The 14,642-nt window shown below is 47.7% G+C and overlaps 1 protein-coding gene across 9 annotated transcripts; it reads left to right on the forward strand.

Moving 5' to 3' along the window:
• The first annotated feature begins 294 nt into the window (after positions 1–294).
• On the forward strand, positions 295–14,526 carry MKS1 (MKS transition zone complex subunit 1). 9 transcript variants are annotated; one of them, XM_077970966.1, is made up of 19 exons: positions 295–415; positions 620–831; positions 1,544–1,653; positions 3,548–3,618; positions 4,039–4,194; positions 5,449–5,546; positions 6,211–6,339; positions 6,727–6,831; positions 7,505–7,613; positions 8,165–8,221; positions 9,581–9,623; positions 9,879–9,944; positions 11,391–11,461; positions 11,799–11,868; positions 11,971–12,078; positions 12,753–12,886; positions 13,433–13,515; positions 13,601–13,698; positions 13,781–14,526. In XM_077970966.1, the coding sequence occupies exons 6-19, from the start codon at positions 5,461–5,463 to the stop codon at positions 13,870–13,872; spliced, it is 1,251 nt and encodes a 416-aa protein (XP_077827092.1). In that variant the 5' UTR covers positions 295–415; positions 620–831; positions 1,544–1,653; positions 3,548–3,618; positions 4,039–4,194; positions 5,449–5,460; the 3' UTR covers positions 13,873–14,526. The 9 variants fall into 9 exon arrangements, with proteins under 9 accessions (XP_077827092.1, XP_077827093.1, XP_014974645.3 ...); XM_077970967.1 differs by lacking the exon at positions 295–415 and having other exon boundaries at positions 693–831; positions 3,491–3,618; XM_015119159.3 differs by lacking the exons at positions 295–415; positions 620–831 and adding an exon at positions 1,018–1,120 and having other exon boundaries at positions 3,491–3,618.
• The last annotated feature ends 116 nt before the right edge of the window (positions 14,527–14,642 follow it).

Raw genomic sequence — 14,642 nt, forward strand, 5'->3', positions numbered from 1 at the left:
ACTCTTAAAGTGAACAAAAATACCTTCTTGAGAGGCTTCTACAAGGATTTGGGACAATGAAAACAAAGTGCTGAAGCTGTACTAGATCATAAATAAATGGTGCTATTTATGGTGAGTTGGTGTTACACAACTAGTGGCTATGGCACCCAGAGCTTCCAATGCCAAATCATCAAACTGGCATGAGATTCCTGAGTTCAGGGGACAATTGCTTACTTTGTTGGAGGAGGACCAGATGTGAAAAAGCCTGATAAATGTTGACATTCCCAAGGCGCCAGGGCGCCAGACGTGAGGTTACAGCATGTCCTTCCTTTGCTAGTCCAACGAAGCATGACTTCTTAATGTCACTTTTTTGGCTTTTCAGGAAGCCCGTGCAGTATCTAAAGTGGTTTAATGATCCAAAACTAATACACACAAGGTAAGAACTAGTTCAATAATAACATCTTTTCCTTCCTTACTGTTGACTTCCTTGTTTTTTCTTTCTTTGTTCAGTGAATATCAACACAAAGACTAATAAATCTTCTGACACACTTTTTTGTCCTCCAAGAATGTATTTTCTTGTTTGGCTAAGGGCCATCACCTACCCTGACTCCTTTGGGAATAATGGGTGCATTTCTTACAGTTACATCCACCGATTTTCAGGCCAAAGTTTTCATGCGTTCAGTGGAAGGAACTGTGGCATGGTGGAAAAGGTAGAGGGCGAAGACTCAGATCACCTGGTCTCCATCATCATTTCTGCATCTGGCTATATGAGGTGGGCTGATGGCTGTGCCAGTTTCCTCATTTGCACCGCGCACGAGGTCCCGCTTTGGGTGAGCTTTTCTCGCATACATGGTAAGCGGTGATTGGCAGGACCCCGGAGCCCTCTTGGGCGTTAGGCTTGGGCTGCACTTGCACTGGGTGGCCTACTGCGACTGTGGCGCCGTGACGAGAACGGCGGGTTGCGCGCGCAGCACCTCCGTCGCCTCCCGATCCAGAGTCTCTGTTGCCAGGAAAACAGAGCGGCGCGCTTTCCGGCGCAGTCGCGGCGCGTCGCAGCTGTCATGGCGGAGACCGTCTGGAGCACTGACACCGGGGAGGCAGTGTATCGCTCCCGGGACCCCGTGCGCAACTTGCGCCTCCGGTAGTCACACCGCCCCAGCCCCGAGGCCCCATGGTTTTATGTCCTTAGATCATTCCAACCCGAACTCGGTGTTCCGAGGCCCCCACTTCTGCTTACAATCCCGACCACTTCTTCTCCGGGCTCCCCACTTCTTTCACTATCCGTACCCCCATCCACTCACAGTCTCCAAGAACCCCTTACAGACCCACCCAAGTCCATTCACGTCCTTGTTGCTCCCAGTTTCTCAGAGCCCTGTGTCCCCAGTACACCCTCTCACCCTCAGTCTTCCCCATAGGACCGCGCACCCACCCACCTCCTCTCCGTTGTCTGCACCCAGCACACCTTGGCAACCCCACCTCCTCCGTTTTGTTTCCCCAATCCTTGCTTTGTGTTCATCTCCTGGTTGCGTGTCTGGTAACAAATATTTTGGGCTTTTCTTGACAGGGTTCACCTGCAAAGAATCACATCAAGCAACTTTCTTCATTATCAGCCTGCTGCCGAGCTCTGGAAGGACCTCATAGACTTGGCCACTTTTAGGCCTCAGCCAACTGCCAGTGGGTGTTATGGTGATGATGTGCCATCTACTACTAATTCTGATACTAATCAGAATTGTGGCCAAATGTAGTGAGATAACAAGTACTATACTTCTGATACGTTATAGATTTGCCTGGCAATCTACATTCTATTTGTGGCATTTTTAAAAGAGAAAACGTGTCCCAAACTCTAAATACACATATAAACACTTTAAAAAACAATTTTTAAACTGGGGACTGCTTGAAAAATATACATATAATGTGCATATGAAGATCAACTATATTCTTGTGGTTTTCCTTATCTGGGAAACCGAAAGAATGAGGAGGAGAGGACAGAGTGGTTGTGTCAGGTCACTAGTCTGTCTGCCTTTATTGTTTCTCTTTCTGTTCAGAGCTGTTCCTGGGCAAGAGTGTGGGCTTGCGGGTTGTGAAACATGTGTCTCTGAAAAAGGCATACTCAGCCAGCCAAGAGTGTATTAGATTAGATTTGTTTTCTTTGTTTTTGTTTGTGTTTTGTTTTGAGACAGAATCTCATTCTGTTACTCAGGCTGGAGTGCAGTGGTATGATCATAGCTCACTGTAAACCTTGGTCTCCCAGGCTCAAGCCATCCTCCTGCCTCAGCCTCCCAAGTAGCTGGGACTACAGGTTCACACCATTACACTCGGCTGATTTTTTAAAAGTTTTAGTAGAGAAAAGGTCTTGCTCTGTTGTCTAGGCTGGTCTCAAACTCCTGGGCCCAAGTGATCCTTCCACCTTAGCCTCCCAAAATGTTGAGATTACAGGCGCGCGTCACTGCGTCCAGCCAGATTTGGTTCTGTTAAAAAATCATTTATTTGCCTTCACTGTCCTCTCCTGACACTTGGCCTCCTAAATTTCAGTGTTTGTGATACTACATATATGGCTTTAGAAATAGTAAAGATAAAAATGCCAGGGTTATTTTCTAGCAAACGCAGACAGTTTGGACTGCGGAAGGGCTGGCTATTCAGCTTATATCTAAATTTCAGTTTCTTTTTTTTTTTTTCTTTTTGAGACGGAGTCTTGCTCTGTCGCCCAGGCTGGAGTACAGTGGCCGGATCTCAGCTCACTGCAAGCTCCGCCTCCTGGGTTCATGCCATTCTCCTGCCTCAGCCTCCCAAGTAGCTGGGACTACAGGCGCCTGCCACCTCGCCCAGCTAGTTTTTTGTATTTTTTAGTAGAGACGGGGTTTCACCGTGTTAGCCAGGCTGGTCTTGATCTCCTGACCTCGTGATCTGCCCATCTCAGCCTCCCAAAGTGCTGGGATTACAGGCTTGAGCCACTGCGCCCAGCCCCTAAATTTCAATTTCTTATATCCAGTTAGATTAGATATTTCCTGGAGGAGGCTGGGCGCAGTGGCCCACACCTGTAATCCCAGCACTCTGGGCGGCCAGGGCAGGTGGATCACCTGAAGTCAGGAGTTCAAGATCAGCCTGGCTAACATGGCAAAACCCCATCACTACTGAAAATACAAAAATTTGCCAGGTTGGTGGCGTGTGCCTGTAATCCCAGCTACTTGGGAAGCTGAGGCAGGAGAATCGTTAAACCCAGGAGATGGAGGTTGCAGTGAGCTGAAACAGTGCCACTGCACTCCAGCCTGGGTGACAGAGTGAGACTCCATCCCCCCCACCCCCAAAAAAATTCCTGGAGGGTATTTTCTTTTACTCAAATTAGAGTAGTGATTAAGACTTCTTGGGTTCTAATCTTGGCTTCCACTCATACTAACTCTTATATACAGCCTCTCTAGCATTTCTCTAGGTTGAGTGCTTAATAAATTGCTGAATTCCAGCTGGTTTTTGTGGCAAATATAAGAATAGGAACTCTGGTTATAATCAACCACAGAGCAAGAAGTGGTGCTGGTTCGGCTCAAGCATTTGACTCACTCTGTTGTCTTTGGAGGTGGACACCGCCCAGAGGAAGATGAAGAGGAGGAGATTGTGATTGGGTGGCAGGAGAAGCTCTTTAGCCAGGTGAGCCAGTGTCTTTTGTCTGCTCTGTCTGTTCCACCTGGTCTGCCTCCACATGACTGGTGATACATATTGCCAAAGTGATTTCCAGACAGGTTGTAACGGTTTATACTTCGCCCTGTTGTGTTTAAAGGGCAGTGTAACAGGGATTGCCACTACTCAGTTTTATGATTCTGGGTGAGGCACTTTTCATCTCTGGGCTATATGCCATCTGTAATCACAGATTTGGATTAGACTATCAGTCTGGTTCCTTTTAGGGCTAATGTTCTTGGTTCCCCTGCCATCCATTAATTTAGTGTTGGTTATGAAAACGTGTCAGATAGCATCAGCTCTGTAGAACTGATTTGATTAAATAGTTACAGAAGCAAAAGTTTGCTGTATTATAATGATGTACACATCTCTGTTTCCTTATGGTAACCTCAGTTTGAAGTAGATCTGTACCAAAATGAAGCAGCCTGTCAGAGTCCTTTGGATTATCAGTACCGTCAGGAGATCCTGAAGCTGGAGAATTCAGGTGGCAAGAAGAACCGACGAATCTTTACCTACACTGACTCTGATAGATACACCAATTTGGAGGAGGTATTATTCTTTCCAGGGTCTCATAGCTTCCCTCTTTGCTTCCTCTAGCTTTTTTGCCTCACTGGATTCTTGTGTTATGTCAGAAGCCTAGTAAGGGGAGACAGGTAGCCTGTCTAGGAACCGCTGTGAGCTGCTGCTGCTGGCAGCCAGCCTGCAATAGAATGGGCACAGTCTACAGGTGGTGAGGCTGCTGCTCCCTTCTCTGCCTGCTGGAGGGCCTGGAGGAGCTGCCAGTTCTCTGATTATACACTTGCAGAGTGCATACTGGGAGAAGTAACCATTGGGCTTGACTTCCTCCATGCATCATGAAAAAAGACAGGTGGTGGAGTCTGGAACAATCTAGATAAAATTCATCAGGGGATTTGGCCCAAACTCTGAGTATATGGGTTTGAAGAAGAGTTTAGTATAGCTGTGGAAAATGACTTATGTCCTCAATTTGCCAATGACAAAAATACCCTTGTGACCTTGTTTTGCATTTTCTTCAATCACTGCATTTCAGTTGCTTCTGTCTTCTCAGTAAGATTTTAAACTCCTTGAGGGTACAGCCTATATTTTTTTATTTTTTGTCTATGACTCTGTAGGTCTCTGCAAGGAACAGGTATTCAATAAATGTTTTTGAAAGATTGACATGCTTTCATTAGCAGAGCTGTGGATTGATAACATTAGCTGGTCATGGTGGCATGTACCTGTAGTCCTGGCTCCTTGGGAAGCTGAGGTGGGAGGATCACTTGAGCCCAGGAGTTGAAGGTTGCAGTGAGCTATGATAGCAGCACTGCACACTGCAGCCTGGGTGAGACACTGTCTCTTTAAAAAGTAATATCAATTAAATTAACTTTGGGTTGTCTGTTTTGGAAAAGCAGATGAAAATGCAGTTGGTGCTCAGTTACCATGTGAGGATTTCCCACAAAATACTTGTATCCCATTTGGCATTTTCTAACCACCTTGTTTAACTTCAACATCTACCAAGCAAACTAACCCAACGTTTTGTTGGTTTGTGCTCAGAGAATGCAGACTGATTTTAATATTAACATAAATAACTCATTTTTAAAATCCAAAGGCACACCACGATGTGGTAGAAATCTTCTTTGGGTTGTTTGGCCACTGCTTCCTCCGTTAGCATGTATAATTGTGAGGTGGCGGAACCTGCAGGGTTCAGGTCCTGGATGAGGTTTCAGAAGGAAGACTTCCCTTCAGGTACTTGGCCCCATGTGGCGCTGACCAGATGGCTTACGCAGGGCTACTTGCTTTTCCCAGCACTGTCAGAGAATGACCACTGCAGCCAGCGAGGTGCCTTCATTCTTGGTTGAGCGAATGGCAAACGTCAGGCGGCGCCGGCAGGACAGACGAGGGATGTGAGTGCGGGCATGGGATGGGGGGCAAGCTTTTATTTTTTATTTCCTAAAGTTGCGTAGTTTTGCATTTTTATCAGTGGTTATATATAGTATTCAAGTATTACTTTATGATTAATTTAAAAAATAAATATGCTTGGGTGCAATGGCTCACACCTGTAATCCCAGCACTTTGGGAGGCCGAGGTGGGCGGATCACCTGAGGTCGGGAGTTCAAGACCAGCCTGACCAACATGGAGAAACCCCATCTCTACTAAAAATACAAAATTAGCCAGGTGTGGTGGCGCGTGCCTGTAATCCCAGCTACTCGGGAGGCTGAGGCAGGAGAATCGCTTGAACCCAGGAGGTAGAGGTTGCGGTGAGCCGAGATCGCGTCACTGCACTCCAGGCTGGGCAAAAAGAGCAAAACTCCATCTCAAAAAAAATAAATAAATAAAAATAAATAAAAATATAAAATGTCTTCCTCACTCTTCATGTGGACATTTTTCCAAAGTGCCTCAGAGAGAGGGAAGGGATGTCATTTCTGTTTGTCAAATATTTTGACTCTTAAAAAACAAAACAAAGCAGTTTGTCCACCAGCTCAAACTTCCCATTCTGCCGTGGCTCTCCACTGGGGTGTGCTCCATTGGGGTGTGCCGAGGAAGTGACCTTTTTGCGGTGTCTCCCAGGGAGGGCGGCATCCTCAAGTCACGCCTTGTCACCTGGGAGCCCTCAGAGGAGTTCGTCAGGAACAACCACGTCATTAACACCCCTCTTCAGACAATGCACATCATGGCAGACCTGGGGCCCTATAAAAAGTGAGTGGCGCTTCTCACTGCCAGCTTAGAGCCTCATCCTTTTCTCCTCTCACCAGCTCTCCCCTTCCTGTTATTATCATCCTGGGTTATAGGGGAGGGAGGGACTTTTTCTTCGTTTTGTTCTTAGTTGCGAGTGAAACTTCTCGCTGCCACCTCAGATCCTCATCCTCTTCTCTTCTCACCAGCTATCCCCTTCCTCTTATCATCCTGTATTAAAGAAGAGGGAGGACTTTTTCTTCCTTTTTTTCTTAGTTGTACGTGGAAGAAAGTTTTACCATGACAGCTCTCCCTATAGCCTCTGTTCTCTCCCCTGAAGTGGGCTCAGTGTCTCTTCCTCTTTCCCTGGAGGACCATTGACCTCAACCTTAGTGTTTTCCTGATTTCTAGGCTTGGCTATAAGAAGTATGAACACGTCCTGTGTACTCTGAAGGTGGATAGCAATGGTGTGATCACAGTAAAGCCTGATTTCACGGGCCTCAAAGGACCCTACAGGTAAGGAGAGGAAGAAAGGGGTAGTAGAGACTGACATTCCTTCCCTTGGTTGCACTTCTTGTCCCTAGTCAACTAGACTGTCAGAAAGTCCTTCATCCGTTCTAACTTTTACATTCCCAGGCAATGGTTCGTATTCTGTTCCAAGTCATGGGCCTTAGGAAACCGGGAACTCCTTTCTCAGAAAATGTGCAACTGCACCAATTTGAAAGGGATCACTTCAGTGATACATTTAAGTGACAGTGATTCTCCGTGCTGTTGAATGTAGGACCTGACCAGAACAGAGTGGGGTGAACTCAGCCAGGCTTTTCCTGTGGGCTCACTGTTCCTCATATCTGTATCTTGAAAATGACAGAAGTATAAATTAGAAATTATCTGGACCAACCTGTCCATTTTTCAGGTGAAAGAACTGGGTGGCAGGAATGTTGTGCCTTACAGTTTGACTATAACTTCAGGCCAGAAATGGGCCCAGAACCTATACTGTCTGAGTCTAGTCTGGTGCCCTCACTGCTTTATCCTTTTGTTTCTCTTTCCTGGTCATCAATACAGCCATTTTTATCATCATTTACTTCAAGTGAGGTGTATGGCCCCTGATCGCTTTTCCCTGGGCTGGGAGCTATCCCCAGGCCCATCTCTCATTATTAGGTCGCTCCTTTCTGTGGCTTTGACCTTACAGGATCGAGACGGAGGGAGAGAAGCAGGAGCTGTGGAAATATACGATCGACAATGTTTCCCCCCTCGCACAGCCAGAGGAGGAGGAGCGGGAACGGCGTGTGTTCAAGGATGTGAGTGCGAGTTCATTCCAAGTATCGAAGGGACGAGCCTCAGTGCCTGGAGCTGAGACCGTTTCTGGACTTGATGTCAGCAGTTGCTTGGGAAAAGCCTTGCCCTTCATAGCCCCTTCTGACTTAGGCGGCATTGCTGACATATCAGAAGTTTTTGATCATATTATAATAATAACAATAACCATTTATTTGAGCATTTACCATGTTCTGTGCTAGGTACTTTACATACCTTATTTCCTTTAGTCCTTACAACAACCCTTTGAGGTGAACACTTTTCTTATTACTACCTTATAAGTGGGGAAACCGAGATTGAGGAGCTAAGTAGTCTGCCCAAGGTTACATAGCTTGTAAGCGCGAGAGTCAGGATTCTGCCCCAGACCAGCTGACTCCAGGGCCTCTGCTTCACAGTAAAATGGCGGTGGGTCAGGTGCTTGTGCCTCCAGCTCTTGATGATCCTTCCCACTATTGCTTTTCTTCTTCTTCCTGTTCAGAACTGAACTTTGGTCTAGCTTGGGTTACATCTTGAGTTTTGGTTTGGTTTGTTTCCTCAGCTTTATGGCCGGCACAAGGAGTATCTCAGCAGCCTCGTAGGCACTGACTTTGAGATGGTGAGTAGCTTGGCTTCCTGCAGCACTGTGAGCTGTGTTTAGCCGGAGCATTCTGACTGTGGATGGGTTACAGCACTTCTCTTAAAGGCCTCCAAGGTATACTCTACGGTGTGAAAAGGAAGTCAAAGAATAGCACATATAGTCCTTGTTATGTGTTTTGCAACATTGCATGTTGATAGAGAACTGTTAATGCCGAGAAAAAGGCCTGAAAGGCTACGCATATGCTGTGGGTGGCTTTTTTGGGGAGGGTGGGATTAGATGTGGTAGATGGGTAGTGGGTAGTGAGAGGGATATATCAGGGATTTTTGCTTTTTATTCCCTAAACTCAGGTAGTTTTGAATTTTTATCAGTGGTAATGTATTTATGTATTACTTTATAATTAATTTAGAAAATAAATATAAGGATGAAAAATGTCTTCTTCACCTTTCATGTGGATATTTTTTCAAAATACCCCATAGAGAGGCAGGGGTGCCATTTCTGTTTGTCACATATTTTGGCTCTTAAAAAATATAGGCCCGACGTGGTGGCTCATGACTATAATCCCAGCACTTTGTGAGACCAAGGTGGGAGGATCACTTGAGGCCAGGAGTTTGAGACCAGCCTGGGCAACATAGTGAGACCACATCCCTACAAAAATTAAAAAAAAAAAAAAATTAGCAAGTCATGGTGATACATGCCTGTAGTCCCAGCTATGCATGATGCTGAGGCAGCAGGATTGCTTGAGCCCAGAAGTTTGAGTTTGCACTGAGCTATGATCACACCACTGCATTCCAGCCTGGACAACAGATCAAGACCCTGTCTGAAAAAAAAAAGAAAGTGGTTTAGTTCAGCTATTCTGTCGTGCTGTTCTTTGTCTTTTCTCGTTCTAAGTGTTCCATCGCTAGACCTGGAAACAAGGATAGAATTACTGGTCTCCCTCTCTTTCTCTGAAAAATTAACATTCACTGTTTCCATATTGCATAAGCAACAGATATTCAGTATTTAAAAGTTAGATAAGACAGATGCACAAATAATTAAAAAAGAAAACTCCCTGGTTTCTTGACCTCAGCTGTGTAAAGGGAACCGGGCATTCTGGCTTCCTATTGCACACCACAGGGCAGTTGCTGTTGCTTGGCTAATTTCCCATAGTGCATTGTCCTTACTGCCATTTAAATTATGTACTTTCCCCTTACATTATGTATCTTAGGAATGAAGGAAACAGATCTGTGGAGAAGTGTCAGGGTGGGGAGAAAGTGCAGTAGTGACACCCAGGATCTGACCCCCAGTGTCAGGATATCTGCAGATTTGTAGATGAGGCTGGAGGAGAAGTGCCAGTTCCCTTCAGGCCTGCTGATCCTTTCCCACTTCTCTTCACCTTAGACTGTCCCAGGTGCCCTCCGGCTCTTTGTAAATGGAGAGGTAGGTAAGTGTCTTGCTAGCATAGATCTCTTGATGCTAAGGCACGTGCCTAGATGTAGCCGTGAATAGTCTCCTCCACCCTGGTAGAGGTCTTGTCTGCTGTACTTGGGAAACTCAGTGGTGAGTCTTTCCTGGAAATGCAGAGGGTTCCTGGCCCTCAAAAGACTTGCTCTCAGGGTGTGTTGGACCCTCAGGACTGGGTTGGGTGCTAAGGGTGGTAGGATAAAAAGCTAAAATAGCTTCCTGTTTTCTCTCTTAGTTTCAGCCCAAGGCTATGAGTATGACAATCTCTACGTCCACTTCTTTGTGGAATTGCCAACTACTCGTAAGTAATATTCTTAAGTCTCTCTTTTATACCCATTCAGACAGATGTAGAGGCATTTGGTCAGGCTTCCTTTCCCACTCCTCTGCTGAAACTGTTACTGTTCTTTTCAAGGTTGTAGATCACATCCACTTTGCCAAACCCAGTGGGAACTTTCCTGCTTTCACCTCGCTTGACCTTCCTGAAGCATTTGCCAGAGCCCACTGTGCTGCATGACACACTTCTCTGGCTTCTGGCTCCACATTCTCTCTCCTGTCTCACTGGTGGCCCCTCACCTTCCTTGGGTAATGCCTTCTCTTCTGCTGATCTTACACCGTGAGGGTACCCATGGCTAAGCCAAGGCCTTCTGTTACTCTCTGTCTGCAGTCTTCCTGGGTGACCTCATCCATCCCATGGCTTAAATACCATCGATGTGTCTCAGACTCCCAGGTTTCTGCCTCCAGCCTTAGCCTGGACGCCAGACTCGTATCCAGTTACCTCTTTGTCATTTCTGTCTAACATGATCAAAGAGAACTCTGGATTCCTCCTCTTCCCTCAAACCTCTCCTCCCTGGTATTCCCCATCCTAACAGAATGGCAGTATCTGAGTTGCTGATGCCAAAAACCTAGGGGACATCCTTGATCCCTCACTTTCCCTAGCTCCCTATAGCCAGCCAATCTGTCAACAGTTCCTGTGCGTTCTGTCTTCGAAAGCTGTTGTGAACCTGTCTGTTCTCTCCAGCACCCTACACCAAGCCACCACCGTCTCTTGTCTAGGCCAATGCATTCAACTTCTGACTTATCCCCCTGCTTCCTGCCTTGCTCCCATTTGCAGTTCATTTGCCACAGACACCAAAGCCAAGTTGAGTTTTAAAAAATGTAAACAAGTTATGTCCCTTTTGAGCTGAAAACCCCCAAGAGCTTCGCCTCCCACTTAGAATAAAATGTAAACTCAATACCCTGAATGAGCCTCTGCCTATCTCTTCCGTACAACATTTCAGTCGTTCTTCCCAGCCAGGTTCATTCCCCCCTTAGAACCTTTTAAGGGCCGTTTCCTTTGTCTGAAACCCTTTCTGCCATATCTTAGCATGGCTGGTTCTTTCTGAGTTTAGGTCTCAACCTGTGTCACTTCTGAAAGGCCTTCTCTTACCACCCGGCCTAAATGAGCCTCCCAGTCACTCAGTCCCTTCCCGTTTTGTTTGAATAGAGCACTCATCACTACCCAATAGTCTCTTGTTGGTTTGTTTTTTGTCTCCCTGATTCCCCCAGAATGTCAGCTCCATGAGAGATGGGGATCTTTTCTATCTAGTTACCAAGATACCCCTAAGATATACTAGCACATAGCAGGCACTCAGTAAATGATAAATGAATGATAGATTGTGTGAATAAATGAATAAAGAAACTTTGTCTTTTTCTGAACGACTTGCTTTCCTCCCAGGTGAGCTTACTATATTTGTTCTTTGGCTTTCAGACTGGTCAAGCCCAGCATTCCAGCAGCTCTCAGGAGTAACACAGACATGCACCACCAAGTCCCTGGGAGTGGTATGGAGAATGAGAGCGGGTATCTGGAAGGGAATGAGATCTGCTCCTGGGATGGCATTTGAGGTTTTGTCAGGCCAAGTGCTGTGCACCCTGGGGAGGATTCTGAGTTGGGTGACTTGTGTGTGGGTTCTGCAGGGCTACCTGGCCCGGAGGTCCTCTCTGCCTTTTTGAGCATGGCAGCAGCTTGTCTTCGGGTGTCCCTTTGCATCTCAGACTCCTATTTCCCACCTGGGTGATAATTTTTCTTTTTCCCTTGTGAAGATAACCTTGTCATTGGCCACAAGGAGAACAAATTCCAAGGGAGGGCTTGCCCACCCTATGACACTCCTTTTTATAGGACAAGGTGGCTCACTTCTCCTACCCATTCACATTTGAAGCCTTCTTCCTCCATGAGGATGAATCTTCTGGTGAGTAGCTCAGCAGTTGATCCTGGGCCTTGGTTCCCCTCAAGCAGTGCTGTCTTGGTGAAGGCCCGCCTGTGACCTGGCCGCTTCTCTCGTTTCTCCCAGATGCACTCCCGGAGTGGCCTGTGCTCTACTGTGAGGTCCTCTCGCTGGACTTCTGGCAGAGGTACCGTGTGGAAGGCTATGGGGCTGTGGTGCTGCCTGCCACTCCAGGTAACCGCTTGTCCCCGCCCTTCCGTGGCTCACATGCCCTAGGCCCTACGAGCAAGACTAACACTCGAATGCTTCTGGTGAGGGGTGGGGATAGCTGGGAATTAGAAGCATTTGGCTTGAAAGAGTTCCTGTTCCTCTGAGGACTATCTGCCCCACTCCACTAGAGACAATAGCGTGGCCTTGGCGCTGACTTCCTGACAGTCTTGCCATGTGCTTCGTGCTCCTCTGATTGGACTCAGGGTGAGAAGCTGTATGGCAAAATCGGCTCATAGCATGTGTGTATGGAATGAAGCAGCATTCAGTTTGGAATAAAAGCATCTGTCTTCTACTGTGTGCCAGGCATTGTGCCATACTTCTCACTTATTCTCCCAGCCACTCTGTGCGGTGCAGGTGGTATTATTTCCATTTTACTAGATGAGGAGAATGAACTTCAGGGAGGTTAAGAAACCTGTCCTGGGTATGCAGGGAATAACTGGCAGAGCAGAAATTTGAATTTCTCCCTGATTGACTTCCAAACAGGTGCTATGGGTAACCATGACAACCTTCACCAGAGGCCAGGTCATCACCAGACCAGGTGTTTTAGCAAAGTCTAGGCCTGTGTCATTGCTGGGGAGTCAGTGAGGGGCCACATGCCCTTTCTGGACCCGGCCCCAGTCTCCTCTTCCCTTACGCAGGCTCACACACCCTGACAGTCTCCACATGGAGACCTGTGGAGCTTGGCATGGTGGCTGAGCTCAGGAGGTTTTTCATTGGCGGTTCTCTGGAACTGGAGGACCTCTCCTATGTGCGGATACCAGGATCCTTCAAGGTGACTTTTGTCTTTGGAGCGACTTCATGCTGGGAACTGATGGTCCTGTCCTTCTGTTCTGTAGGAGGTGGGATCTGGGTCAACACCCCTTAGTTGTGCATTGCTTCAATATTAGCCGCTTCCTTCCTATGGCTTAAGCTGGAAGTCAGGACCACATTTTGAACCAGGTTCCAATATCTACACTGCTATCATAGGAGGTCTCTGGAAAATAGTATAGTTAGAGATTTCCCTTGGTCCCCATCAGAATAACGGGCTCTTTCTTTCCCCCGTCACTGAAGGCCTCAGTAATCAGATGTGGGAAGGATTCACAGTAAGCATGTAAGACCGCTGCCTCTCAGATGAGGTTGGAATGTTCCCTGGTGTAGTTGGGGGAGCCCAGTAGCCCAGTATTAGCCTTGAGGTAATAGAGTCTGGGTGATGGAATAAGGTTTCCCCAACAGAACTGTGCTTCCTAAGAATGGGAATAAGAACCGGGGCGAGGCCAGCATACTGCGGGGGTGTCTAGAGACGGCAGAAACCTGATGCTCTCCCAATGGCATGCCGCAGGGGGAACGCCTGAGCCGCTTTGGACTCCGCACAGAGACCACAGGCACCGTCACCTTCCGCTTGCACTGTCTGCAGCAGTCCAGGTGAGGGACCTGGCCCTCTGCCTCGGGGCACCTTATCCCTGAGGGGTGGAGAACAGCCGTAACCATGTGGCTGGCCTCCCTGCAGGGCCTTCATGGAATCGAGCTCCCTTCGGAAAAGGATGCGGAGTGTGTTGGACCGTCTGGAAGGGTTCAGCCAGCAGAGTTCCATTCACAATGTGCTGGGTATGTCCCCTCCCCAAGCTGGCCACCCCGGGTCAGCATGGGCCTGTTGGGCAGCCAAATACCATATCTCCTTTCCTTACAGAGGCCTTCCGTCGAGCCCGGCGCCGCATGCAGGAGGCCCGGGAAAGCCTCCCGCAGGACCTAGTGAGCCCCTCTGGAACCCTGGTCTCCTAGCTCACAGCAGCCCTGGGCCACAGTGCAAGAGGACAAGATGGGGGATGTTTGAGGCCAGTGCTCTCCTGCCTCTTCGTCTGTCTGACTAGAGACCACGCTGGTCTGCTGGGAACCAGAAGAGCTGGGAAATTCCCAGCTGGCCCCTCTGCCTAGCCTTCTGCAGGGTTTTCTCCCTACCCTGGGGAAATAAAGCCAGAGACCCTGTGGCCCCCCCTTCATGTTTGCAGTCACTGTAAATGGGCATCACAGCAAGGCAGGCTTTTTGGTCTGAAGCTGTTTGGGGTGACCCCATAGTGAGTATGGCCTTGACTCACTTTTCTGGCTTGTCTCACAGTAGCAGGGGGATGCAGGGATCTGCTGTTCTCCAGCCTTTAAAAATGGAGCCTTCCTTCTTGCAAGACCAAAGAAGGAAGGAAGGAAGGTGGACGGTGAGAGGGGTCTTAAATCCCCAGCCTGTGAGTCTCAGCCTCCTCTTTCCAGGGCAGCCTCATTCTACTGCTTGGGGCTTGCTGAGGTTGAGATATGAGTTATTTCTGAGTAGGTGAAGGTTGAAGGCAGTGCTGAGTCCTTTCTGCTAGCTGGTTGGTATCTTTTACTGTGTTCTTTTTGTTTTTTGGGTTTTTTAAATCCATAAACCCCTTTTATTTTGACTGATGTTCCGTTGGCTGTTTGTCTGCTCAGGTTGCTGGTATGGCTGGGGTGTTCTTCTTAATGTCAGGGCCCTACCATGTCTGCCCTTCCTCTTTTCTGCCTTTCCCTACTCCACAGTG

This window comes from Macaca mulatta, chromosome 16, assembly GCF_049350105.2.
Source record: "Macaca mulatta isolate MMU2019108-1 chromosome 16, T2T-MMU8v2.0, whole genome shotgun sequence".
Classification (NCBI taxonomy): Eukaryota; Metazoa; Chordata; class Mammalia; order Primates; family Cercopithecidae; genus Macaca; species Macaca mulatta.